Source organism: Labeo rohita, chromosome 22 (assembly GCF_022985175.1).
Source record: "Labeo rohita strain BAU-BD-2019 chromosome 22, IGBB_LRoh.1.0, whole genome shotgun sequence".
Taxonomy (NCBI): domain Eukaryota; kingdom Metazoa; phylum Chordata; class Actinopteri; order Cypriniformes; family Cyprinidae; genus Labeo; species Labeo rohita.
In genome coordinates, this window is record NC_066890.1 from 38,461,271 (window position 1) to 38,488,538 (window position 27,268).

At 34.8% G+C, this 27,268-nt stretch overlaps 4 protein-coding genes and 1 pseudogene across 6 annotated transcripts; all 5 read left to right on the plus strand.

Moving 5' to 3' along the window:
• Positions 1-2,321: 2,321 nt before the first annotated feature.
• Positions 2,322-3,086, plus strand: LOC127153398 (gastrula zinc finger protein XlCGF49.1-like). The gene has a single exon (XM_051094455.1). The coding sequence runs from the start codon at positions 2,322-2,324 to the stop codon at positions 3,084-3,086; it is 765 nt and encodes a 254-aa protein (XP_050950412.1).
• Positions 3,087-6,717: 3,631 nt separating this feature from the next.
• LOC127153399 (gastrula zinc finger protein XlCGF8.2DB-like) lies at positions 6,718-9,647 on the plus strand (annotated as a pseudogene).
• Positions 8,804-16,041, plus strand: LOC127153400 (gastrula zinc finger protein XlCGF26.1-like). Its single transcript, XM_051094456.1, has 5 exons — positions 8,804-8,881; positions 9,634-9,761; positions 9,991-10,680; positions 13,522-14,278; positions 15,951-16,041. The coding sequence occupies exons 2-5, from the start codon at positions 9,710-9,712 to the stop codon at positions 16,039-16,041; spliced, it is 1,590 nt and encodes a 529-aa protein (XP_050950413.1). The 5' UTR covers positions 8,804-8,881; positions 9,634-9,709.
• On the plus strand, positions 15,176-21,987 carry LOC127153921 (gastrula zinc finger protein XlCGF57.1-like). Of its 2 annotated transcripts, none has more exons than XM_051095214.1 (3): positions 15,176-15,262; positions 15,951-16,129; positions 18,919-21,987. In XM_051095214.1, exons 2-3 carry the CDS (start codon positions 16,075-16,077, stop codon positions 20,706-20,708), a joined length of 1,845 nt encoding a protein of 614 aa, XP_050951171.1. In that variant the 5' UTR covers positions 15,176-15,262; positions 15,951-16,074; the 3' UTR covers positions 20,709-21,987. The 2 variants fall into 2 exon arrangements, with proteins under 2 accessions (XP_050951171.1, XP_050951170.1); XM_051095213.1 differs by lacking the exon at positions 15,176-15,262 and adding an exon at positions 15,269-15,540.
• A 1,740-nt stretch (positions 21,988-23,727) lies between these two features.
• LOC127153927 (gastrula zinc finger protein XlCGF8.2DB-like) lies at positions 23,728-26,335 on the plus strand. 2 transcript variants are annotated; one of them, XM_051095241.1, is made up of 3 exons: positions 23,728-23,798; positions 24,449-24,636; positions 25,283-26,333. In XM_051095241.1, exons 2-3 carry the CDS (start codon positions 24,516-24,518, stop codon positions 25,999-26,001), a joined length of 840 nt encoding a protein of 279 aa, XP_050951198.1. In that variant the 5' UTR covers positions 23,728-23,798; positions 24,449-24,515; the 3' UTR covers positions 26,002-26,333. The 2 variants fall into 2 exon arrangements, with proteins under 2 accessions (XP_050951198.1, XP_050951199.1); XM_051095242.1 differs by lacking the exon at positions 23,728-23,798 and adding an exon at positions 23,925-24,061 and having other exon boundaries at positions 25,283-26,335.
• Positions 26,336-27,268: the final 933 nt, after the last annotated feature.

The following is a 27,268-nucleotide window of genomic DNA, read 5'->3' on the forward strand; positions in this document are numbered from 1 at the left end:
AAACCAACTGCTATAATAAAAATAATATCCCCTTTTTCAAATCACACCAACAGAGGCCGCTCCCATGATAGTTGATTGACATGAGATCTTACCTCAGCTGTAACAGTCCGACCTCCATTGTTTCGATGCCGAAGCAGGGATGTAAGTTAGACAAGAATATCTCCGATTGAGCAATTGAGGTGTTGTGTTGCTGGATGTAATAATGAACATAGTGATCGTCATTTACTCCCGACATCTGAGCCGTTGAAGATGCAGTGGATTTCGTTTGTTTGTGAAGGGAATGCGCCTCCCGATCTACATAAATGTGTCTATGTTTGCGCTTTGTTTAAATTACGAGGTTTGTTTGAATAGGCCGTGTCAAGATTCTAAATTTTCAGGCATGTTTTAAAAGTTTGTACCCACACTTATGGGTAGTATCTGGCTTAAATATTAAATTTCAATTTAATTCTTAAACATAAGGCCAAAACATGATGTTATGAAAGAATCATGTTGACAAATATATAGTTGCCCCCCGACCCCATCCCCACACAATAACACCATTCAGGAAGATTTCAAACTTTGTTTTTAGTTTAGTTTTTCCCCCCAAATCAAGCATTGTACATATTATTTGTATAACATTTTTGTTTTTAAAAGATGAACTTGCTTTAAAGTGTGAATAAAAGGTTATCAAATGTAGTTTTATACCTGTTGTGTTCTGACGATGTCATTTACTTTTTTCCCTTCACCCATCCTTACGGCCTCTTCTTCCCTCCTGGCCATATGACTTAGAAGTATCAAGATCTCAAGTTACTATTAAAGATAAAGTACTGAAGGACAAATAACCAAACATTTTCGGACTATGCAGCTCACTCTCCCCGTTGGTTCGGCTATATCAGAAATTTCAGTTATGAGAATGAGAAACTGGCTCCGATATTCAATGGCACAGGACAGATTCTCAGATCTTTCTCTACTGCAAACAGATAACTGTTTGACTGAAAATTTATCAGAAGAAATAGAAAGAAAGGTCATCTACGCAATTCGTAAAAAGAGGCGGCTTTTCTACGTTAGGTATGTTTATTTTTTACTCTTAATTCTTAATATATTTTAATGTAGAACATATGGTACATAAATATATGAATGTAGAACATATAAAAAAGTGCTCGTGGTTCGCCTACCAGTGGACGCTCACCCACACATAAAAGTGAATATCCGCCTATGCTGCCAACTATTTGCCGGGGGTGGGAGGTTGGGGGGTCTATGCATCCCTGCCTCTCCTGAATAATTTTTATCCCCCTTGGAGATAAAAACATCCCGCGAACCCGCTCCTAAGTCCCGATTTAAATAATACGATTCGCGATACGCGCGTTGACGTCCCGTTCAGAATAAAATGATTCCCAATATGTGCTTTAATGTCCCGTTCTGAATCAAATGATTCGCGATCAGATTAGAGCGCTTCGAAACAGTGAATAATTTTGCGACGCAATGGTTTGATTCGGAATGTCAAAAGCTCAGTTGATACTGTGTTCTTTGTTCGCTTTTTCTATATTATTTATTCGTTGTTTGAAATGAAATGATTACAATTAATAGGCCTAACTCACAAGGTTTTTATTAAATTGTGATCACGTTAGACACAGTATCCGTCAGTACACTTCATGACATTATCAGATTACACTAGCATTAGGTTACTTACGCTTTTGCCTTACTGGAGTTGGGGTAACCTCCGCCTATGGAGAGAGAAAAAAAGTTTTCGAAAGCATCCCCCCTCTTCTTTTTTCGCAGATCGCACCCTGTAATCATCAATCACAAGGAGAAACCGAAACAAAGATATACAAGATAAACTCTGATATATAAAACGTAAACAAAGCAGCGCTTGCATACCATTTTGAATATCAGTTATGTTGCTAACTTTCTTCATTTTAATCAGTTTTGTTTTTATTCATACTTTTTTATACTTTTTATATTTGATTTTTTTTAATTGTATGATTGTCTGTCTATTTGTTCATATGGCAAATAAAGGTAATGGTAAAAGTAGATTCAGTTGTTTAGATTTGACTCATAAACAAAGCAGAAACTCTTAGAATCTTTACATCTTCATAGATGGATAAATAAAATACAAACACTGAAATTGTGTGGATTAATGAAACCATCAATTTAGTAACTGATTTATTATGGATTTTGGCAGATCTGCTTCAAACATGCAGCAGTATACCTTTATTAAATCTCCTCCCACAGCAGTTTACCTTGAGTAAAGCTCCTCCCATGGCAATTCACCAATAAATGCTGGAATATTCTCATCAGGCCACAAGTGAAGAAAATAGACTTCATGAAAGAACTTTAAGAACATGAGTGATCCAGAACCCTGCAGAATGGAACAAGAAGATACTGAAGAACAAAGGAAATACTCTGGAGAGAAGCCACACACATGTGATCAGTGTGGGAAGAGTTTTGCACTAAAAGGAGGCCTTAGGGTACACAAGAAAATCCATACTGGAGAGAAGCCGCACACATGTGATCAGTGCGGGAAGAGTTTTGTACAAAAAGGACAGCTCAAGGAACACATTAAAATCCACACAGGAGAGAAGCCACACACATGTGATCAGTGTGGTAAGAGTTTTGCATATGCCATCTCTCTTAAAATACATCTGCGTTCTCACTCTGGAGAAAGAACATTTTACTGTGATCAGTGTGGGAAAATGTTTGTTTCAGAATTACATTTAAAGAGCCACCGGAAAGTTCATACAGAGGAGAAGCCTCACATGTGTTCTTTGTGCGGAAAGAGTTTTAGAGAGCTGAGTGTTCTTAAAGTACACCTGAAAAGACACAGAGGTGTAAAGGATCACATGTGCTTTGATTGTGGGAAAACTTTTACTACACTCACTGAACTGAAACTGCACAAGAGAATTCACAGTGAAGAAAAACCTTACAAGTGTTCACAATGTGACAAGAGATTCAAATCGTCAGAATATCTGAAATCACATGAGAGGACCCACAGCGGAGAAAAACCTTACAAGTGTTCACACTGTGACATGAGATTTGGTTGGAAAGGAAATATGAATACACATGAGAGGATCCATCATGGAAGAAGGCCCTCTCGTCTAATCAGTTAAGGAACTTGTGAAAATCCACAGTAGAGACACTGGAGACTGATCATGTCTTTGTTGGGCAATATCTCAGAAGAACCACCTTAAAGTTCAGCCTCGTGTGGATCTTGTGTGGGCTTTCTTCTTGCAGGGTGCAACAGAAAAGAGACAATGTGTGAAGGATGTTTTTTTTTTTTTCAGAAACTGCACAACACTGGAGAAAAACCTTATAAACATTCACATTGTGACAAGCAAAAAAAAAAAAAAAAAAAAACAACAGTTCTAGACCATAGTAATTCAGTTCAAATGTATGTTTCCAGTTGATTTGGTCAATTAGGCTGATGTTGTAATGTGATGTAATAATAAACAGTGATAACACTTCTAACATCCATGCCAGGGGTGCCTGATTATGACAAAAATCATAATTTCTGACCGCTTCCCTTGATATTGTAATTGTGTTGATTGCAACGTCACACATTCAAGTCAGAGACATAACGCAGATGTACCCTTAAAAAAATATTGTGAAGAATAAACTAAAAATGAATTCAAAACGCTTCTATTACACATGATATCTAAACAAAACATTTTTGTAACATCAAATTAGTTCACAGACATTAAAAAGATATTTAAAAAAATAATCATTTGACTTAACCCTCCAGGGTCTGAGAGTGTTTTAGGCACCTTTGACATGCTGACATTTGATATTTTTTTCAGTTTTCTATAAGCATATGAATGGATAATACACCGTATTCAGCAAGTGGAGAAAAATAACATGTGAATAGCATGTATGCATAATTTTGTATTTTTGAGAAAACCTTTATTTGTGGTTAGTGAAAAAAGTCACTGAAATAAGCCCATAAAACACATACAGAACATTTGTATACAATATAATATAATGATTTAACTCTACGTGAGGGAGTGTCAATGGCCATGAATATTTATGTGATTCGCACCTTAGAGACAAAGGACTCTCCCCTAATGGGCCATCAGTGTGTAATGTGACTGAGGCAGGTAAGAGAATGTGAGGAGATTTAAATAATGGGGTTACTGGTTATTGGTTATTTGCATTTTATTTACAACACAGCATGATCAAAAGAATGATGACACATTATTAAGCACACTAATGTAAACGCAGAGACTTGAACAGATCCTGTTCAACTGTTCAAACAAGTAAATCATATTTGGTATTTTCCAAGCTGTTGCTTCTTTTTTCCATGTATTCGAGAGAAAAATTAACCTTATTTAATCATAGAATATCAGTCCAATGTAGTTTTATTGTAGAACATTTTATGTGGTATATTAGATTCAAATGAAAGTCAGGATTCATCTGTGGTTTTTAAGTATGGTCAAATTAAAAAATAAAAATAAAAAGCATATATACAGTACATACACACACATGTTGTCTTTCCATGTTATATGGGGACATTCCATAGGCGTAATGGTGTTTATACTGTACAAACCGTGTTTTCTTTCGCCTTACACCTACCTTATACCTAAACCTAGCCCTCACAGGAGACTGTGTACACTTTTACTTTTTTTAAAAAAAAAACTCATTCTACATGATTTATAAGCCTGTTTCCTCATGGGGACCTCACAAATGTCCCCACAAGGCCAAAATTTACCTGTATTACTATCCTTGTGGGGACATTTGGTCCCCATAGCCTGGTAAATACTAGGTACACATACACACACAAACATGATGATCATTTTTAGTCACATTTGTAGAGTACAAAAACAGTTTTATATCTGAGAAATTAAAGCATGTTATATATTTGAGCATATTCTCGATCGCAAACAGAGTATTAAAGTAGGATATCAGCAAATTATTTTTATGTCTGAATTGTACATTTTAGAGGGACATGCTTTTCTCTTTTTAGCCTGTAAAAAAACTTGGGATCAACATCATGTTCTCTTCAATTATGCGTGTCAAATCTCTCTAAAAGCATATTCACTCTCATATCTGTATTAATCATAAAGACATTGACAAACGTTACTTAGTCAGCCAATAAAATGAAATGACCGTTATTTTTTAAATCACGCTAGAGCGCATTTTTTTTTTTTTTTTTGACGTGTTGTATTCTTCTCAGATTGTGAGAAATAATGCCATTATAAAGCAGTTTTATAGCAAATATCCTAATTCATATAATCTGATTCTACTACAAACGCTTAAGCTATAAAGTGCGATTATTAAGATGAGATCTCTGCTCATGAGCTGGTTTAGTTGTGCCACTATTAACAGGCTAAAATGCTGTTTTTACTTCATTCATATGCTGATCTCTTTAGATCACCTGTAAATAGCCAGTTAAAGCTCATTTTGTTGGTGTCACATTGAGGCATGTGACTTGTCATACCTAGAAGACACAAATGTAATGAATCTATAATCTAATGCCAAAGCATTAATTTCTGTATAGCCTGTAATAAACCACGTTTCATATAAAAACAAGAAAACTGTAAAAACCTGTTGTTCTTCTGTTTTTTTTTTTTTTTTTTTTTTTTTAACATTATTCATAGTTTTTATATTTGGATTATTTTAATTGTGGTAATTATATGGTTGGTAAAAGAATAACAATTAAATGAATTGTTTAGATGATTCACAAACAAAACATAACTTATGTTATGTTACCTTTTCATAAATGAATAGATAAATACAAAACACAAATGCTTAAACTATGTGTAACTGATTCCGTAACTTATTTTGTAATTTATTTTAGATTTTGGCAGATCTGTATTTCCACCTTTGTGAAGCTCCTCCCACAACAATTCACCAGTGAAGCTCCTCCCACAGAAATTCCCTTATAAATGTTAGAATATTCCCATCAGCCTCAGAATTCATGAGTGAGAACATGAGTGATCCAGAACGAAGAGGTTGGTGTTTATTCTTGATTCGGCATTTATGATGCTGAAGAACATTAAGGTTATATATAACTTAATTTCAATTTGATATAGTGGTTGTAATTAAGCAAATCATAAAAGCTGTGAAATAACATTATATATAATAATATACCAAACACTTTTTGTGAACTGGGTAGAAACTAGAGCCTAAAACTGAATTTTTAAGCAAAGGATCAGTTAAAGGTACAAGCATTAATATTCATTGCGGACATCAGGAGGTCAGACAAAATATTATGAGCTCTTTATCTTGATTTGATAACTGGTTTACAATTTTTGCAACCAAGTTGCTAAAATTGTGAACACTTGGCAATACATTTTTACAACTATGACATTGAATGGTAGGGATTTTAGATTTTAAACAATGAAGTTTCATGAAGTTTCAAAACCATTGCAAATCTTTGGTTTTGAATCAGACATTCTGAGTGTGTATTGGATCATATCCGCATTTTAACACATATGATCATATGTATTGAAAAATTTGGTATTAACGCAAACCATTTTATAATGAACTACAATGCAAATAGTATCTGCCACTAAGTAAAAAATTGGATCCAATACTATTTGCTCTTTTGACTCTTTCTTATTTTTAAGGGTTTAATTGATAGAAGATAAATATATCCAATTAAAGTTACAGAGACATTAATTTATTTAAAAAAATCATCAAAACAATCAATATTTTCTATAGCAAATGTAATTTCTCTTTACATTTCTGTCTTTGAATTTATGATTTAAAATTAAACATTTATTTTCATTTATTTTAGACCTGATGGAAGAAAGCGAGGAGAGCGATGATCTGAGTGAAGCGGAGCAGAAACATGACGCCGAAACTGGTCATTTGAGTCGCTCACAGACTGAAAGCAATTTCTTACATAGAACAACAGCCAAAAAGCCCATTTGTCCTCAGTGTGGAAAGAGTTACGTGAACAAACAAAGTCTTAAAAATCACATGAGAGTTCACAGTGGAGAGAAGCCATATACATGTGATCAGTGTGGGAGGAGTTTCCCTGTAAAACAATGTCTTGAAGGATCACATGAGGATCCACACTGGAGATAAGCCATTTACATGTGGTCAGTGCGGGAAGAGTTTTGCGTACAAAAAAGTTTTAAAAGTTCACCTGAGAATTCATAGTGGCGTGAAGCCGTACACATGTGATCAATGTGGGAAGAGTTTCACACAGAAAATGAACCTTACTGTACACATGAGGACCCACACTGGAGATAAGCCATATACGTGTGATAAGTGTTGGAAGAGTTTTGCAAATCAAAGCAATTTTAAAAATCATCTGAATGCTCATTCTGGAATAAGACTATTTGTGACCATCAACTGTGATCAGTGTGGAAAAAGCTTTTCTGGGAAAAAAACCTTAAAGGACACCTGAAAGTTCATACAATGGAGAAGCCATACATGTGTTCTTTGTGTGGAAAGAGTTTTTCACAGTTGCAACATTTAAAAACACATCAGAAAAGACACAGCAGTGTGAAGGATCATATGTGCTTTGATTGTGGAAAGAGCTTTGTTACAGATGCTGCCCTGAAACAGCACCAGAGAATTCACACTGGAGAAAAACCTTACAAGTGTTCACACTGCGACAAGAGATTCAATCAGTCTGGATCTTGGAAAAGACATGAGAGGACTCACACTGGAGAGAAGCCGTATCACTGCTCTTCATGTGGGAAAAGTTTCACTCAATCATGTTCTCTATTCCGTCATACAAAAAATATATGTCTGAAATCACAAAAAGTAGTTTATATTCAGGTCCTGCACTTCAAGTGCAATACTGTGTCCTCATCAAACATGGCACAATATGTCGAGCCAGAAAAAAGAAAACAAAAACCCTCCATAAAATTTTCAAGTCAAGTCCAGCCACGAGCAACACGGCAAAGAAACATCCAAAGTTGTCAAAGCAAATAAAGTTCATCTTCAAAACCAACAGCTTCAAGCATAAAACTCAAATAGTGTGTTCTCCCAAAACAACATCTGAATTTTTTTTTTTTTTTTTAATTTTTTGTGTATATATAAAATTTCATTTATGATAGAAATTAAATCATTGTGCTTGTTATTGATTGTATCAACCATCTTTGATTTCATGGAGATCCTAAAGGGAAAAAAATGTGCTCTTGTGTTCATTTCAAGCTTATGTATACGGACTGAGTAGCTCCTACAGTTATTGCAAATTGTTCAGGAGTTATTAATAAAGCAAGAATTAAAACTTATCTTCTTGTATTGTCTATCATTTTACCAGTCTGGGAGTGCAGATTGAGACATTGCCACTGTGACTTACACAAGCACGTCGTATTTGTGAGGTAGGTAGCACTTTTAGTGCTGTCAGAGATCTGCAAATACAAGGCACTACCATTCGAGTCATCAAAAGCTAGTATATAAAATCCTTCACTAACTCTTAATCAAATTTTTACGTATAGCTATCAAAAACCTATTGTATTTTTACATATGCGTCCTCAATGTACACACAGGTCTTTTTTAAACTATTTTCCCACCATTGATAGAGTTTTTCTGTCATTTGTGACACAAGGCTTGATTTTGTCTGTTCAGATATTTATACAACAAAATATTTTGGGGGCCATGAAAGATTTGTGAAATAATCAAAAATGCTGCTGATATCTGGCAACTTTTTAAAACGCTGGTGGGGAACAAGTTATATATAAGATAAGATGTATGATAAGATCTTATATATGCTGACGCCTTCAAATCACCTGTAAACTGCCACTTAAATCTCTGTTGTCAACTATTAAACAGAATTTATAAAGTCTGTATTATGCATTTCATTTTTGCATTGAATGGTTTCGGACGACCTTTATTTTGATAGGGTTGTAATGTTTCCCGTTGTGTGCTTGTGTGCGTGTGCGCGCGCACTCTATCTTGTTCATGTTTTGTTACAGTCTGTGGTCCCTCTCATTGAAATGGTTGTAAGGTAATTGATTTTAACTCGCCATAAAACCAAGAAGAAGTAATTGATTTTAACCTTTCTCACCTAGTAATGATGTAAACTGCTTGTCATATTGGTTATTGCCTTTTTTCGTGTGTTTTACTTTATCTCTTATACTGTGTTTTATGTTGAGTGTAAACTTACCCATCCACCTTTTTCTTTAACGCTGAAGTATCCCTATAGGCGAGACTTCCGGTTCATTATCCGTTATAGGGAAATAACGAGTAGAATAACATTGTGCAGTAAACGGTAAAACTGTTTGCGCTACAAACCAGTGTGTTTATAGTTAAGATAATACATTAAAATAATATGATAAGACACAGCTAAACAGCTTGTACAGCTAAAAATAGCTGGACGCGGATGAGACTTGAAGCCAGACACACAAAATGCCCTCTTACGGGGAAAATGAGGTAGATTAAACATGTTTTAAAACATCAGTTAAGGAGTATCAGTTGTATGATGTTGCAGATGTTTCATGTGAAAACAGCAACAAAAAAATAAATAAATAAATACAAATCCAGCTAAATGACAAGTTAACTGTCAGTTGCTGATTTTGTTTACTTTTTAAATTAAATTTGTATTTATTAATATTTTTGTTTATCTCTGAAAATAAAAGAATGAAAATTGTTTAAAAAGCAGTAACTTTACATTTTGATAGATGGACATATAAGTAATTAAAAAAAATCATAAATGCTCAAACACCAGTTTTATTTCTGATTTATTTTTGATTTTGGCAGATCACTTTAAGTGAAGCTTCTGTCACAGCTGTGCTGGTATTTTCACCTCAGTCTACAAGTTCAGCAGATTGAGTTTATGAACAGCGCAAAGATGACTGATCCAGAACCCTGCAGAATGGAACACGAAGGTACTGAAGAACAAATAGGTTGGTGTTAATTCTTAATTCTCTAAAATAAATAAAAAATGCTCCAGAATTTTTACATTTTACAAACAAGGGTTTCTGTAATATGTATGTATCAAATTCATGGAAATTGATTTATATGTATTTTAAATAATCACAATTTTTTTTATTTTTTTTTTATTTTTGTCTTTTTTTTAAACAATTTACTGACAATGAATCCTTGCTTTTATTTTAGACCTGGTGAAAGAGAAGAAGGAGAGTGAAGATCTGAGTGAAACAGGGGTGACACATCATCATGTACCTTTCACCTGCCACCAGTGTGGAAAGAGTTTCTCATGCAATCAAAGTCTGAAGTTTCACATGAGAGTTCACAATGGAGAGAAGCTACTCACATGTGATCAGTGTGGGAATAGTTTTGTTCGAAGAGAAAACCTTAACAAACACATGAAAATCCACACTGGAGAGAAGCCGCACACATGCGATCAGTGCGGGAAGAGTTTCATTCAAAAAGTAACTTTTAAATTACATCTACGGTCTCATTCTGGAGAAAAGCCGTATAACTGTGATCAATGCGGTAAAAGCTTTTCTTATCCAGATTCTCTGAAAAGCCACCTGAAAGTTCATACACAGGAGAAGCCTTATACGTGTTCTTTGTGCGAAAAGAGTTTTCCACGTATGAGTGCTTTTAAATTACACCAAAAAAGACACAGCGGTGTGAAAGATTATGTGTGCTTTGAATGTGGAAAGACCTTTATTGCATCTGATAAACTGAAACGGCACCAGATAATCCACAGTGCAGAAAAACCGTACAGCTGTTCACAATGTGACAGGAGATTCAACCGGCCAGAAAGTCTGAAAACACATGAGATGAACCACAATGGAGACAAACCACACACATGTGATCAGTGCGGGAGGAGATTTACACAAAAAGGAGTCCTTAAGGATCACATGAAAATCCACAGTGGAGAGAAGCAACTTGCATGTGATCAGTGTGGGAAAACTTTTGCGCATAAAAAAAACCTTAACAAACATATGAAAATCCACACTGGAGTGAAACCATATGCATGAAATTAGTGTGGGAAGACTTTTGCACAAATAGCACCCCTTAATGTTCACATGACAATCAATGCATCGCAAACGCATCCTGTGCATTCATATGCGACAATACCACCAAAGATCATGTCATATGTTATGGGCTAAAATATTAATAATAAAACGTTCAATTAAAGTTCCTTACCTGACTCATTTTTGTACAATTGCTACTGAGTATCCAAATCAGCAAAACATATGCTAATTATGACCGATCATTGTTTACATTATCAGTCATCGCTGTGACTTCAGAAAACTTGTGTGCGAATCCCTATTTTTATTATGTATGTAGCTAGTCGTGTTGTAATGCTTAAATATAACAAATAATTTGAAATAACCCAATAAATTAATTAAATAAATCTTACTATTTGGGAATTAAGACAAATCTAGGGCTATCTTAACTTTGAGAAGTTATTTACGATTACGATAAAAAGATTCTTTTCAAGAATTGGAATTCTTCTTAAATTTTGACTTAAGAACAAACTTTATAAAAAGGATAAGAATATTCTTAAGAAGAATTTTTGGGAATACAAAATATACTTAACTTTTTTCTTAAGATTATAAGAAGAAATTGGCATTTAAGATGAAATTTCTTCTTAAAAATGTTTCGTGAATCCGGCCCCAGAAGGGACTTATAAAGGGACAATTGTAGAGAGAGCAGAAGGAACTTTTTCTTTTTATTGAGAGTGTTGTTTCCTAAGTTATGGCCTTTTCATTTGATAGCTGAACAATTCAAACACTGATTCTGTTGAAATTCATGCAAATTCAAATATAAATACCCTTTGAGATCCCTTGATGGTCCTTAGTAGTTTCTGTTTTCACTTCATTCATTATGCTGATGTCTTCAAAATCAGATTACCTGTAAATTGCCACTTAGCGCTCAATGCACTGGTGTCAACTGACTGTGAGACACACTATGCCAAACTATAATTGAACGTTAGGGAACAAAAGCTCAGCTAAATCTGTATGTTTGTTGATTGTTATTTTTCTTATTTGGATTATTTAAATATGATATTTTTGATATTCTCTTTATTTCTCTATATACTCGTTTTTTCAATCATGAAAATATAAAATAAAGCTTTAACGTTTATATCTCTTGTTATTGTTTTCCCTCCTGAATTATAATGTGTCCTGCATTTTGTAACTGAAAAAAGAGACTATAATACATTCTTGCTATTTCAGTAGCCTAAATGTCAGTATGTTAATCATGCAATGTTAGTTATGATAAATTACTAATGGCCTCAAAATTTAACAATATACAGTTTTATTATATGTCTTCTCTGTTTCCCAGCTTTCCAACAATTTTCCGCTTTACGCTCGAATCCAGTAGGTGGCGGGAATGTACTATTTAGGTTGTTTTGCTAACGGTCGCCTTCTATCGGCAACTTGCAGCAACTTTTCTGAAGTTAGAGCGCTTCGTGCACTTTAAAGTGTTACTGCCAATTCTTAATATTGAGCTCTAGTAACTACACGGTACGTTTTAAATCCATTATCAAACGTCAATTCGTATTATAAATGAGATGCAAGTTTGATACAGAAAAATATATAGCTCCATCGAGCTCGTCATTTTTTAAGTTTTATTTTCCTTTATTGAGATGGATGTAATTATTGGAAACTCGTATGGACACATACTGCGTTACAGTAGTTATTTAGTGGTTACTAAACGTCCTCCAACACAAAAAGGTAGTATGGGGAAAAAACCTAACTGAAGATGAATAACATTAAGTATTATTGACGTTTTATTCCTCTTAGATTGTGAGCAGTAATTACAAGAGTTTTATACTCTTTTTAGCAGCAACTATTGTAACCCAATTAATCAGTTTCTACCACAAACGCATAGTGATAATCATGTAAGGCTTGTTTCTCTATTAACAGCTGCTAAAACGCCTCTTTATTCCATCTCAGTAGTTCCTTTTCACCTCATTCGTTATGCTGATGTCTTCAGATCACCTGTAAACTGCCACTGAAATCTCATTTCCTTGATGTGTCATTGATTTCAATGATTAAAGCATATGTTCAAAATCTGATATGTGGCAGATCTGCACTTTTCACACATCAATTTACCTTCAGTAAAGCTCCTCCTACAGGAATTCACCTATAAATGCTGGAATATTCCCATCAGTCTACAAGTGAAGAAGACAGTTCATGAAGGAACACTGAGAACATGAGTAATCCAGAACCCTGCAGAATGGAACATGAACATGCTGAAGAACAAATAGGTTGGTCCTTGATTATTCATTAATGATGCTGATGAACATTAATTTAGCAGTTCATTAGTGGTAATGGTGAATGCATGTTTTGGTTGAACAATTTTGAAAGCTGTGAAATAAAATAGTAACACTTTCTATGAACTGGACACAAAAATGGATTGCTTCAAAGCAGCTACAAAATAGTAACATTTTCAAATTCTGCTGTAAATTTTGTTTTTATGTTCTTCCCCTTCACATTTCTCACTTTATTTTTGTATGATTTACTGAAAATTAAACGTTTCTTACTTTAATTCTAGACCTAATGGAAGAGAATGAAGAGAGTGAAGAACTGAGTGAAGCGGAAGAGAAACATCATATTGTTAAAACTGGAGAAAAGTCTTTCAGTTCCTCACGGATTAAAAATAATTTATTGAAAAGAAGAACCAAAACATCTTTAACCTGCCCTCAGTGTGGAAAGAGTATTGCAAACAAACAAAGTCTTGAAGTTCACATGAAAATCCACACTGGAGAAAGGCCGCACACATGTGATCAATGTGGGAAGAGTTTCGCACAAAAATCCACACTTAAGGAGCACATGAAAATCCACACCGGAGAGAGGCCACACACATGTGATCAGTGTGGGAAGAGTTTTACACAAAAATCCAGACTTAAGGAGCATATGAAAATCCACACTGGAGAGAGGCCACACACATGTGATCAGTGTGGGATGAGTTTCATAAAGGCAGACACCTTCAAATTACATCTGCGTTATCATTCTGGAAAAAGACCATTTACCTGTGATCAGTGCGGTAAAGATTTTTTTAGGACAGATGCCCTGAAGAACCACCTGAAAGTTCATACACGGGAGAAGACTCACGTGTGTTCTTTGTGTGGAAAGTGTTTTACTGAGTTAGCTGATTTAAAAATACACCAGAAAAGACACAGCGGTGTAAAGAATTATTTGTGCTTTGACTGTGGGAAGACCTTTTTTGATAGTGCTGAACTGAGACGGCACCAGAGAATTCACAGTGGAGAAAAACCGTACAAGTGTTCACACTGTGACAAGGGGTTCAGTCAGTCAGAACATCTGAAAACACACGAGAGGGTCCACACTGGAGAGAAGCCATTCCCATGTGATCAGTGTGGGAAGAGTTTCGCACGAAAAGGACATCTTAAGGGACACATTAAAGTCCACGCTGGAGAGAAGCCTTATGCATGTGATCGGTGTGGAAACACTTTTGCTTGGTTAAATTCTCTACTCAATCATACAAAAAACAAATGTCTGAATTCAGATTATGCAGTTTAACTTCAGATCTGGCCTTTTCAAGTGGAACGCTTACATTAATCTTATAATCTGTAGTTTATAATTATGAAATTGCAAATTTTGAAAACTTTTTGGTACTGAAGCTTGTAAACGCCTAATAAATGACATTTCACCTTACTGACTGAGATTGAAAGAGATGCCTGTCTGTCTGCATCATTAACTGTTTTACCTTTCAAATCCAGTATTATGTGAGAAAATTGGCAGTTTTATTTCTTTACAGAACTCTCCAGAAAATTTTGGGGCTTCATTACAAAAGGGGATTTTTCAACTCTTTTAAACGAGCAGCAAACTTATAATCCAATTTCTTTGTATAACACTTATATTTAAATTGAAAGAATTTTGATTATGACAGATTCAGTAACCACTTCACAATCATATCAACAGAAAATTTATTCCAGCATTACGTTTTTAACAGATGGCGTTATACAATGTTAAATGAAATTTGGTCTGATCTCTTCCACACAAATATCTATTGACAACAAGACAAAAGAAGTCATTTTGAAATATTACATTTAGTAAGAATATTTAAAGAATATTAATTTGGGAACAAGCACTTTCTTTGACAGAGGAGACAATTATCTTTTTTGTAAACGTACCATCTCTCAGAAAAAAAACAAAATGACAGAATATATAAATGCTTTTAATGTTATTTTTTATTGATCACAACTCAAATTCGCGTTTTCAGTATGTTTTTAATCTTTGGAAAATTTTTGTCTTTTTTATTAATAGTCCCTATGTTTTGTCTTTAATGGGTATAAAGAATGAAAATGTTTGTATAATTTTTGTTCGTTAGTTGTAACCCCCACTTCCCTCCTCTCCTGGCTTTTGGTTTTTGTTATTATCGCCTCACGTTGATGACGTCACCGCTAGCGCCATCACACAGCGTCGAGTCTTTCTGAGATGAGGTATGTAGTTCACGGTGTTCCGTTTGTTTATACTAACATAGCTTTTTAAAGTAACGTTCCACAGAGTTATTTCTGTATTGTTTTCATCTGGTGCAGCGATATTTGTGCGTCTTTTTTTTGGCGTCTGCTGACAGAAATAAACATTTAGCCTAACAGATGTGAGGAATTCGAAATAGATGCAGACCTGTGATTTTGTTTGTTTACGTTTGGAGCAATAATGGTATTGTTCACGAGTAATGATATTCATCACACCGGACCTTTTAAAACCACCACAAAAGGTACATACATATTAATATATAGAAAAGCATTTTGGAGGTTATAAAATATATGTTTTTTTTGTCGTGCTCTTAAAAAAAAGAAAAGAAAGAAAGAAAAAGAACAGTTTCTGTCTGTACAAAAGTGTATTTTACTATATGCAATGACTGTAGTTGTAATTTGACTATATTTAGGTTTACATGTCCATGATAAGGGTAAAAGGGAGTGTCACAATTACCTGCTGGTCAAAAAGAAATAATAATATTACAAAATAAACAAGACAGACAAAATATGTAAAATATGTGAATTTGTTTTAAAACAAATTACTTTAGATTTCATCAATTGGATATATAAAAAGACAAACTGCATGTTTAAAGTATGTGAATTAATGAAAGCATCAATTTGATAACTGACTTATTTTTATTTTCGGCAGTTCTGCTCCTCCTACCACACAGCAATTCACCTTTAGTGTAGCTCCTCCCACAGCGATTTACCAGAAAATGCTGGAATATTCCCACAAGTGAAGAAGACAGACTTATCACAGGAACACTGCAAAGATGAATGGTCCAGAACCCTGCCGAATAAAACAGGAAGATACTGAAGAACCAATAGGTTGGTGTTTACTCTTCATTTTTCTTTAAGGTTATAAAATGTTGAACATGCCATCAGATTTAGTGGTTGCAGTTAGCTGTGAAATAATCATTTAAATGGGGGCTTTGGCACTGCACTGATATTTGAACTTAGTGTAGGGGGAATTTACAGTCATACCCCATTAAGAGACTAATCTGCTTAATGAAGACCAGGAGTCAAAATGGAAGTTCAGTACGTTGAATTTACTGAAGACAAAAATCTTCACACTTCCATATGTTGTAAAGAATGAGTAAGAAGATTCAGTCAAACTTACTTAGAAACACATAAATACTACACCATGTTCTGTATACATAAGGAACTTTAGTAAGGGTCACAGGTGTATGGGATTATTTTTGTGCCAATAAGAATGAACGTAACTTTATAAAACTGAACGTAACTTTCCAATAAACGATCAAAAATATGCCACCGCAAAAGAAGAAAAACACAATGAAAATGAAAAAATGAACTCAGTCGCACAAATTTAACATGCTCTTCAAATATGCTTCATTCTTTGTTAATGATTTTCAAAGAATCGTTTTCGCGAATCATGGATTCTGAATGCGTTGCCACAACTTTCGCTTACGCTTCGCAAATTTTCGTTTGCTGTTTTGGCACAAACCTCTCGTGGGGGCGGGCTTAACAGCGATCTACTGTGATTGGCTAATGAGCTTTTGATGGACAGTTGCTCTCTGAACCGGAAGCACGGACGGTGAAGTCAGTGGCGCAATACGTCGTGCTTTGTTTATAGAAACTATCAGAACTGTTGCACACTGTACATGAATAAAACTTTTATCGATGTTATTGATTAACGTTACTTTAGCAACACGAACTTACTTCAAGCTGCCCTGAGGGACAAGCTGAGGTGGAAGATGATGCTGCTCCGTGTCTTTCCTGGGAGCTCATCTTTAGAAACTAAGAGACGACCGTAGGTGAAATACTAATAACATTAATACTTAATATAAACAAAGCACGACGTATTGCACACCGCAACAACTTTCCAATATGTGCGCCACTGACGTCACCGTCCGTGCTTCCAGGTCAGAGAGCAACTGTCCATCAAAAGCTCATTAGCCAATCAGAGTAGATCGCTGTTAAGCCCGCCCCTACGAGAGGTTTGTGCATATTTGAAGAGCATGTTAAATTTGTGCGACTGAGTTCATTTTTTCATTTTCATTGTGTTTTTCTTCTTTTGAGGTGGCATATTTTTGATCGTTTCTTGGAAAGTTACGTTCAGTTTTATAAAGTTACGTTCATTCTTATTGGCACAAAAATTATCCCATACAGGTGAGTCATAAATTCCAGAATGATCTCCAGATGAGGGAAGGTGAGGAAGATTACATTAAGCGTATTTATTAAATAAAAGTAATTAAGGTAATTCAGATGAAGAGAGATAAACACAAACTCTAACACAAGCAATACCTGGCTGACTCTGAACAAAAGAAAATGAGGAACTTAAATACACAATGACAATGAACTCATAGGTTTGATCAGAATGAATAACTGTAGCAACTAATGACTCGCAGGAACAGGAAACAGGTAACTAAAAACAACACCTAAATGTCCATGAAAATCAAAGTAAACACAGAGTGAGTCGTTATGAGATAGTGGTGTGGGGAATAATAGGTGTGGGGAAAAATTGATTCACATATGAATTGCGATTCGGTCTTCTGACGCGATTTGCATCAATTCACAAATTTCAAAAATTGATTTTCTAGTTAATATAATAATAATAATAATAATAATAATAGCATGATGTTGTCAGAACAAAACAGCAACAGCAGTGGACAATTTTCAGCAATAGGTTTCAGCAATAGTTCATTATATTAATTAATGATCTTTTATTATGGGAAGTATTCGGAAAGGGGCAGAAAATGAACAATGTGTTCTTCAGAGCCACTAAAGGAACATGGTTAGCTGCATAGTAGTAGCCTGTTACATTAGAGTACATAATATATATTTCACTTACCACATAAACAAAGAAATGTGAGATGATTGATAGGATGATAGTGAATGAATTTCAGATCATGAGCACCACTAACAAACAACTAATCTTGTAAAATATGTTGTAGTATAAGTAGGCCTACCACTGCTCCGTGTGAGTGGGAATCTCGAAAGTGAAAGTAAAATGCAGGTGTACATTCAAAAGAAGTTTCAGTGCCCCGCATATTAATAACGGCTCCCTGATGCCCACAATTTATGTACAGTATAATTAACCAATGATGTAATTGCAAGAGAAAGCATCGAAATATATTTTTTTTCCTCCCATCTCACATTTAGGGGTTTTGTAGTGTATGTAGTATTCTTTTCTAAAAATGGTATGATCAGATTCGGACACATCCCTAATGGAAAGTGTCAAATATTTTTGACTTATTTTTGTATTAAAATACTGGTATGATTGATGTCAAGTGTGCAAAATTGTGAATCGTGATTAAAAATAAAAACATTGTGAATCTTTTTTTTTTTCTTTATTATTATTATTATTAAATCGTGACCCCAAAATCGTGAGGTACTGAAAGATTCCCACCCCTAATTAATACGATTTTTTTTTTACATGTGATTTATGCCCGTATTGAATTAAAAGTAATTGGATGATCAATGTACCTGAATTCAAATGAATGCATTAAAATGTTCATACTTTTTAGTATTATGTTAGGGTTCACGTGTCCTTTCCATTTCAGGTTTTTAAATTATTATTATTATTATTATTATTATTATTTTTAAATGAAAATCACACTTTTGAATCCTTTGAACTTTTTTTGCTTTCATTTTAGGCCTGTTAGAAGTGAAAAAGGAGATTAAAGAACTGACTGAAGTGGAAGAGAAACATCAGGTCAAAACTGAAGAAAATTCCTTGAGTCCCTCAGTGAAAACAAGCAACAACATATGTTTCACTTGGCCTCAGTGTGGAAAGACTTTCTCATGTAAGCAAAATCTCGATCTTCACATTACATTTCATAGTGGAGGGAAGCCATACTCATGTGATCATTGTGATAAGATTTTCACAATAAAAGGGAACCTTAATGAACACATGAAAATTCACACTGCAGAAAAGCAACACTTCTGTGATCAGTGTGGGAAGAGTTTCCCACAAAAACAAAACCTTGATGAACATAAGAAAATCCACACTCTGAAGAAGCCATACACATGTGATCAATGTGGGAAGAGTTTCCCATTTAAAGGAAACCTTGACGAACACATGAGAATTCATACTGGAGAGAAGCCGCACAAATGTGATCAATGTGGGAAGAGCTTTGCACAGAAAGGAAACCTTAACGTGCACATGAAAATCCACACTAGAGAGAAACTTCATACATGTGATCAAAATGGGAAGAGTTTCACACAAAGAGCACCCCTTAATGAACACATGAAAATCCATACTGGAGAAAAAACGCATACATGTGATCAGTGTGGGAAGAGTTATGCACGAAAAGGAACACTTAATGATCACATGAAAATCCACACTGGAGAGAAGCCATACACATGTGATCAATGTGGGAAGAGTTTCAGAAAATCAAGTGTTTTAAAAGTACATCTGCTTACTCATTCTAGAGAAAGGCTATATAGTTGTGACCAATGCAGTAAAAAGTTTTTCAGGGCAGATTTCCTGAAGGACCACTTAAAAATTCATGCAAAGGTGAAGCCTTTTGTATGTTCTTTGTGTGGAAAGAGTTTTAGCCAGATGGGTGCATTAAAATTACACCAGAAAAAACACAGCGGTGTGAAGGATCATGTTTGCTCTGAGTGTGGGAAGACTTTTTTTACATATGGTGCACTAAAAGTGCACCAGACAGTTCACACTAGAGAAACACCTTACAAGTGTTCACACTGTGACAAAAGCTTCAAGCGGTCTGAATATCTGAAAATACATGAGAGGATCCATACTGGAGAGAAGCCATATGCATGTGATCAGTGTGGGAAAACCTTTGTGCATAAAGGAAATCTTAATGTACACATGAAAATCCATACTGGAGCGAAACCATATATATGCAATCAGTGTGGGAAGAGTTTTGCACAAAAATCACCCCTTAATGATCACATGACAATCCACACTGGAGAAAAACCACACACGTGTGATCAGCATGGGAAGAGTTTCAGAAAATCAAATATTTTTAGAGTACATGTACATACTCATTCTAGAGAAAGACTGTTTAACTGTGACCAGTGCAGTAAAAAATATTTTAGGGCAGATTCCCTGAAGCACCACCTGAAAGTTCATTCAAAGGAGAACCCTCATCTCTGTTCTTTGTGTGGAAAGAGTTTTAGTAACATGGATACATTAAAATCACACCAGAAAAGACACAGTGGTGTGAAGGATCAGGTTTGCTCTGAGTGTGGTAAGGCTTTTTTTACATATGGTGAACTGAAAGTGCACAGGACAGTTCACACTGGAGAAACACCTTATAAGTGTTCACACTGTGACAAGAGATTCAAACGGGCAATATATCTAAAAATACATGAGAGGATCCACACTGGAGAGAAGCCGTATCACTGCCATTTGTGTGGGAAGAGATTCACTCAATTATCTTCTCTACTCTTTCATAAAAGAAAATGTAGGTCGTAAATTACAGTAAGTTTAAGTTAAATCAATTAATGAATGATTATTAAAAACAAATAATGGATTGATAATTGCTTATTTCTGAGATTAAACTTCAGCTTTTGCAGTTAGTTAAAATGTTGAGTTATACCCATTCTAACTAATAAATAATACAACGAAACCACTCAGTTTTTGAAAATGTCTTTTTAAAATAAACTGTGTGTGTGTGTGTGTGCGCCTGGTATTCATCACGTTATGGGGACCAAATGTCCCCACAAGGATAGTAATACCAGTAAATTTTGACCTTGTCGGGACATTTGTGAGGTCCCCATGAGGAAACAGGCTTATAAATCATGCAGATTGAGTTTTTTTTGAGAAAGTAAAAGTGTGCACAGTCTCCTGTGAGGGCTAGGTTTAGGTGTAGGGTAGGTGTAGGGTGATAGAAAATACGGTTTGTACAGTATAAAAACCATTACGCCTATGGAATGTCCCCATAAAACATGTAAACACAACATGTGTGTGTGTGTGTGATATGTCAGGATGTAGGACCAGCAGATCTTAAACAAATTCTTAAATTTCTTATCCCACAATGGACATGTCTTCACTCCCTAACCAATGAACTCTACTAAAACTCTTTACAGGAAACAGAAATGAGCTACTACTAAATATATTGTTTAAACTAAGTTTAAGCTGCTTTGCAACGTTTTTTTTTTGTATCGTGAAAAGTGCTATACAAATAAACCTGAGTTGAATTGAAAATGATTAGTTCACCTCACGAGGCTTTAGCTCAGAGTCGTTTGTTTATCTCGTAATAGTCTCATGGGCTAAGGCTGTACAGTCTGCACTGGAAACTTTGGGTCTTAGTCATTCTTTTGTAATATGATGTGACGGCTGTATTGAATGCAGAAATTAGTTAATTCCTGATGACTGTCCGGGCTGGTTCAGAACCAGGATCTGGGCACCAGCCTGGGATTTTTTTGAGTGGAAAAGCACGGCCCGGTTTCCAGTTTGGCTCCAGCTCTTACATCAGCCCTGGTGGAAAAGCGGTATGAGTCTTCACTTTTAAGTTTCCTTAACCATACTCCCACCACTAATGATGACTTAATTGAGATCACCGTAAATTGCCACTTAAAGCTCATTTCATGGTGTCTACAAACTGAGGCAAGCTATATCACCATGAATGTTTAAAACCAAAACCAAAAAGCCAATGAACAAAAAAAAAAAACTAAGCGAAAATTAAGTTGTATATCCTTACGTTTTTCTCAAGTTTTTAATTTGGATTTTGTAATTATGGTATTTATAAAAATATATTATATCCAGAGTTCTGTTATTAAACTCTAGATGGCTCAGTCTGATTGTCTGACTCTATCTGACATAATGTCATCATCAAATGGTGCAGCTGATTGGTTCTCCTTTGTATCAGCAGCCAGATACTCGACTAGAGCTTGCTGTAGCAATTACAACATACCTCAGAAACCCTCTACCTTCTCCAGCTCCACCTGTATAGATCGACTACAGGGTGATTCATGTGCTTTCAGCATCATTAATAAAGAATTAAGAAGAAACACCAACCTCTTTGTTCTTCAGGATCTTCACGATTCAGGATAAAAAAATTTCATAACAGGGTTGAGTTAACAATGCTAATGTGAACAAATTGTTAATTGAAATTTAATTAAACCTTTTTAGCTACATTGAGTCAAAGACACGAGTGTGTATAGCTATGTTTTTAATGTTAACATTAAAATAATATTACATAATTTTGTAGTTCATCAAACATTTCATAGTTCTCACTACAAAACAGGGATTCTATCATTTAAAATAAGTTGAAGATCAGTGTACTGAATTCATAGAAACTAACAGGTTTCCTGAAGGTGTGTTCCTGTTTTCACTTCATTTATTATGCCGATGTCTTCAGATCACCTGTAAACTGCATTTAAACATTTAAATGGTGTCAACAGACTGAGACAAACTACATCATTACTAGACATGTTTTAACTGCTAAACCATATTCATGTAAAACAACCAAAAACCATTGAACAAAAACTCAGCTAAAAGTTAAAGTCTTTGAAGCTGAAGAACTCAATTGTAGTGTTATTTTTGGATACAGATTCCACACTTATTTCTAAATTTGTATATTCCTGTTTATATATACATATATATATATATATATATAATTTTTATTCTGTTTGTTATACTGTTAGTTTTTTATATTAAACATAAAATAATGAATGGAGAGACATCAAAACCAATGACATCTGACAAAAGCTGTCTCATAAATGTTGTTCCTTATGCTCAAACAGCATTAAAAAGGCAGCTCACTTGTGTCTAATGAAATAAGACAAGCAGTTTACAGTGCCTATATACAATTACTGCTAAATACACTATACTGAGCATATGAGAAGCCACAGGAACCTTTAAATCCATCACAGGTAAAAGCATGAATCTATAGCTAAATCTGAATTAAGTTTGACACAAGAAACATTAAAACATCACTTTGTTATTGTATTTTAATTATCATGGCAACATAAAACTATAATTTTTTTATCACTATGAATTTAATTACTAGAAAGTTGAACTATATTTAGGTTCATATGTGGTGATGTTTCACATGGTGAAATTTTACCTTTTTATAGTTTTTTTTTATAGGTTCTATATAGATACCATAGAAGCTGGGTTCAAGTAATTTCCAAAACTTTTCCAAGAATCACAAGTAAAAGTCACTTTGCTGTGGTAAAACACTTATTTAAATCGTTGTACATGTCGTAAAAGGTACAAAATTACCCAAAGGAACACACAACACTTGCAAACATTTGAACATTAAGTGTATATCTGTTCACAAAACATCACAGAGTGCAGGCTATCTCCAATTATTGTCCTCTTCTACTACTATTTATAATACATAACCAGACACAGTTCAGAACTGTAACTTGTAATTTTGTGTTCTAAACTTGTAGTTTTATTTCACGCTGTCACCGTGCGAACTAAATGAAGGTAATGAATAGGGTTAATATGAAAATGGTGCCGGTCCCTTTAAGAACGAGCGCCCATCAGAAGCACTAAACTGCTTCAATCATAACACAAGCAGACTAACGTTGCTCCGAAGAGGACCGTAGCTTGGTAAGTTTTCAAGTTTCAGTTTTAGTTGTTTATCAAAGCCATAGACTCTGAACTTTCAATCACCCCTTGGATGTTTACATAGCACGACTAGTGTACATTGTAGCTTGCATTTAGCATAGCGAGCGCAAAGCGCACATGACTGCCGTCATTGGACTCCTCCTCTTCGATCCTTCATCTCTGGATGTGAAATAGCCCATTATAATATCGTTTAGGACACTGACATCACCAGGATAGAGCAGTTTGAGGCGAAGGAGATCATTTAAGTGAGCTAATTCAGACTTCGATGTTCCGTTGCGCTCCGCAAAGAAAAAGAAAAACTTTGCATGTCGTAGTTCAACACAGGACTGGCGGGAAATGTGTATTGATACACCTTTATTAAATACGTTAACTGGTGTATTTTGATAGGTTAACTGTCTTTGCAGTGTTAAGGGAAAGCACCTCCGTAGCGCGTGTTATCAAACTAGAGAAAAACGGTCTTTTCAGCTTGCCACAATAAATCGCTTTTTTCCGGCACTAAACAAGTGAATTTTGCTAAGATATTTTCAGAGACGATAGACAAGATGTCATAGAATAATAATGTAACGAAACCCCAATTTTGACAGCAAATAAAATGCGTGAAAACATTAATAATTTACTTTTAATTTTGGCAGATCTGCTCCTCCTACCACACAACAATTCACCTTCACTGAAGCTCCTCCCACAGCAGATCAGCAATAAATGCTGGACTATTTTCCCATCAGCCTACAAGTGAAGAAGAAAGAGTTTAGGAAAAACATTGAGAACATGAGTGATGCAGAACCCTGCAGAATAAAACATGACGATACTGAAGAACAAATAGGTTGGTGTTTATTCTTGATTCTTCATTGATGCGGAAGAACAGCAGTTCATCAGAGTAGTGTAAAAACAAAACTAGGGGCTGTGAAATAACATGGCTAAAGTAAAAATTATATACAAGATACTTTCCATCAGCTGGATGCAAAATGCAACCTGACACATGAGTTTCTTTTTGTTTAGTTAAAAGAGAGATTTAAGAAAAAATAATCAACATCAGTAGTTTTATTTTATTTGGTTTTATTTTATATCTGGTTCACAATTTTTGCAACCATTTTACTAAACTTTTGAAAATCTTAAATATTTAAAATATTTTATAATCACACAACTGCGATTTTATTAATTCCTAAACATTAACATAAAATATCAACATTAAACAAAATGTATCAAATAAATAAAATTTGCTAGAATGGTTAACATGTCTGCAAATTTAGTGTAAATTAACCAAACTCTCATTTATAGTTACAGATAATTATTATTTTTTTTAATTATAAGATATTTTATTAAGTTAGAACTTTAGTAACAGAGTTGATGAATGCACTCAATGCTACACAAATGTTTGTATTCAATTGTCTACTTCTTGTTTTTACATCAGGGTTCACTCTCCTTGATTATGATTTAATGAAAATTAAATCTTTTTACTTTCATTTTAGATTTGATGAAAGAGAATGGGGAGAATGAAGCAGAGGAGAAACATCATGATATCAAATCTTTAAGTCACTCACAGACTGAGAATTTTTTTTCCCAGAAAAGAAGATCCCCCAAATCTTTCACCTGCCCTCATTGTGGGAAGAGCTATCGACATAAAAGAAACCTTAGTGAACACATGAAAACTCACACTGGAGAGACACCACACTCATGTGATCAATGTGGAAAGAGTTTTAGACATAAAAGAAACCTTGGTGAACACATGAAGATTCACACTGAAGAGAAACCACATACATGTGATCAGTGCGGAAAGAGGTTCAGACATAAAAGAAACCTTGGTGAACACATGAAGATTCACACTGGTGAGAAACCACACACATGTGATCAATGTGGAAGGAGTTTCAGACATAAAGGACACCTTAATGATCACATGAAAATCCACACTGGGGTAAAGCCACACACCTGTGATCAGTGCGGGAAGAGTTTTGCACATTTAAGTTCTTTTAAATCACATCTGAATTCTCATTCTAAAGAAAGACAATATAAGTGTGATCAGTGTGGTAAGAACTTTTTTTGGGCAAATTCCCTGAAGGACCACCTGAAAGTTCATTTAAAGGAGAAGACTCATGTGTGCTCTTTGTGTGGAAAGAGTTTTAGTCAGCTGAGTTATTTAAGAAAACACCAGCAAAGACACAGCAGTGTGAAGGATCAAAATGTGCTTTGATTGTGGGAAGACCTTTATTACAACTGATGAACTAAAACAGCATTTCAAGCTGTGACAAAAGGTTCATTTGGTCAGGAAACCTGAAATCCCATGAGAGAATCTACAATGGCGAGAAGATGTATCACTGCCATCCATTATTTTGTTCACCACCTTTTCATTGTCTACATTTGTTACTCATTTGCTAAACTTATTTCATTGTCCAGTTTTATTTAGAGCTCAGTATTTCATACTTTAAAATATATTGAAATACATGAAGTATCTGATTTGTTTTGCGCCTTTCCGTGTTTAATTTTTTTTCGACAGAGCTGCCTAATAAATTATGATTTATTCCACACATCAACACATCTGCATTAACTCTATTACCTTTATCACAATCCAATATCGCATTGTAATCCAAAACTGGATGTGCGCCATTAATTCTAGTGTCTGTGACCTGATTAAGTCAGAATAGTTACTATCCAACTCCATACAGCTTTTGCAAACTATATTGCCTTTATCTCACAACCTCCATAAGCTTTACACAACCAGAAAAAAAGAGTAGGCCGAATAAATATAAGCAGCTTGACTCAGTGTGCAGCTATTTTTGTTTTATATGCATATAAGACACGTTTTATGTTTTTATCGTTTAGAAGAGGAGCATTACCGCCACCTACTGTAAATCTTTCATCTTGCAACAAAGGTAAAAATGACAAAAAGTAAAACAAAACAAAACAAAAAAAAAGTTACACAGTGGACTAACAGCACTGCATCTAGAATAAAATTGTATCCTAATGTACCTCCCAAACGAAAAGAGTGTTCGAAAACGGTTTCAGAATTTTCAAAATTATTCAAATTTACTATGAACTCTCAAACTCCACTGTTGTGACGTGCCATTTGAAGTACCAGAAATTATCCAACTATGCTAAAACTATGCTAAAACAAAGTTTTGCAGTATGCACCTGTTTAAGCTTTTAGTGTAGCACTGTTTTGAACAATTAAGACTCAGTTGGTAATAACAAAGAGCAGTGGAACAGACTAAACAGACTCTTAGCACATATTAAGATATGTTGGAGATTTAAAAGAGTGATGAAGATAGGGAGCAGAATAGCTTTCAATCAGAGTTGGATAGTTTACTGTTTGATGGAATATTGATTATGCCAGTGTTTAATTAAAATATAATAATATAATTTAGTTTAATTAAAATATATTGATGTTTTTGATGTTGTGTCAAACGCTATCCTACAAATAAGAGTAAAACTCTTAAAACAACCTAAGTGCCCACAGACAA

Excerpts from the sequence above, each read along its gene's own strand:
- LOC127153398 (XM_051094455.1), top strand. The coding sequence starts at position 2,322 with ATGAGTGATCCAGAACCCTGCAGAATGGAACAAGAAGATACTGAAGAA.
- LOC127153400 (XM_051094456.1), top strand. The coding sequence starts at position 9,710 with ATGAACAGCGCAAAGATGACTGATCCAGAACCCTGCAGAATGGAACAC. Across the intron at positions 9,762-9,990 it reads CTGCAGAATGGAACACGAAG|ACCTGGTGAAAGAGAAGAAG; the intron begins GTACTGAAGAAC and ends CTTTTATTTTAG. Across the intron at positions 10,681-13,521 it reads GTGCGGGAGGAGATTTACAC|ACAAACAAAGTCTTGAAGTT; the intron begins AAAAAGGAGTCC and ends AGAGTATTGCAA.
- LOC127153921 (XM_051095214.1), top strand. The coding sequence starts at position 16,075 with ATGAATGGTCCAGAACCCTGCCGAATAAAACAGGAAGATACTGAAGAA. Across the intron at positions 16,130-18,918 it reads AGATACTGAAGAACCAATAG|GCCTGTTAGAAGTGAAAAAG; the intron begins GTTGGTGTTTAC and ends CTTTCATTTTAG.
- LOC127153927 (XM_051095241.1), top strand. The coding sequence starts at position 24,516 with ATGCTGGACTATTTTCCCATCAGCCTACAAGTGAAGAAGAAAGAGTTT. Across the intron at positions 24,637-25,282 it reads CGATACTGAAGAACAAATAG|ATTTGATGAAAGAGAATGGG; the intron begins GTTGGTGTTTAT and ends CTTTCATTTTAG.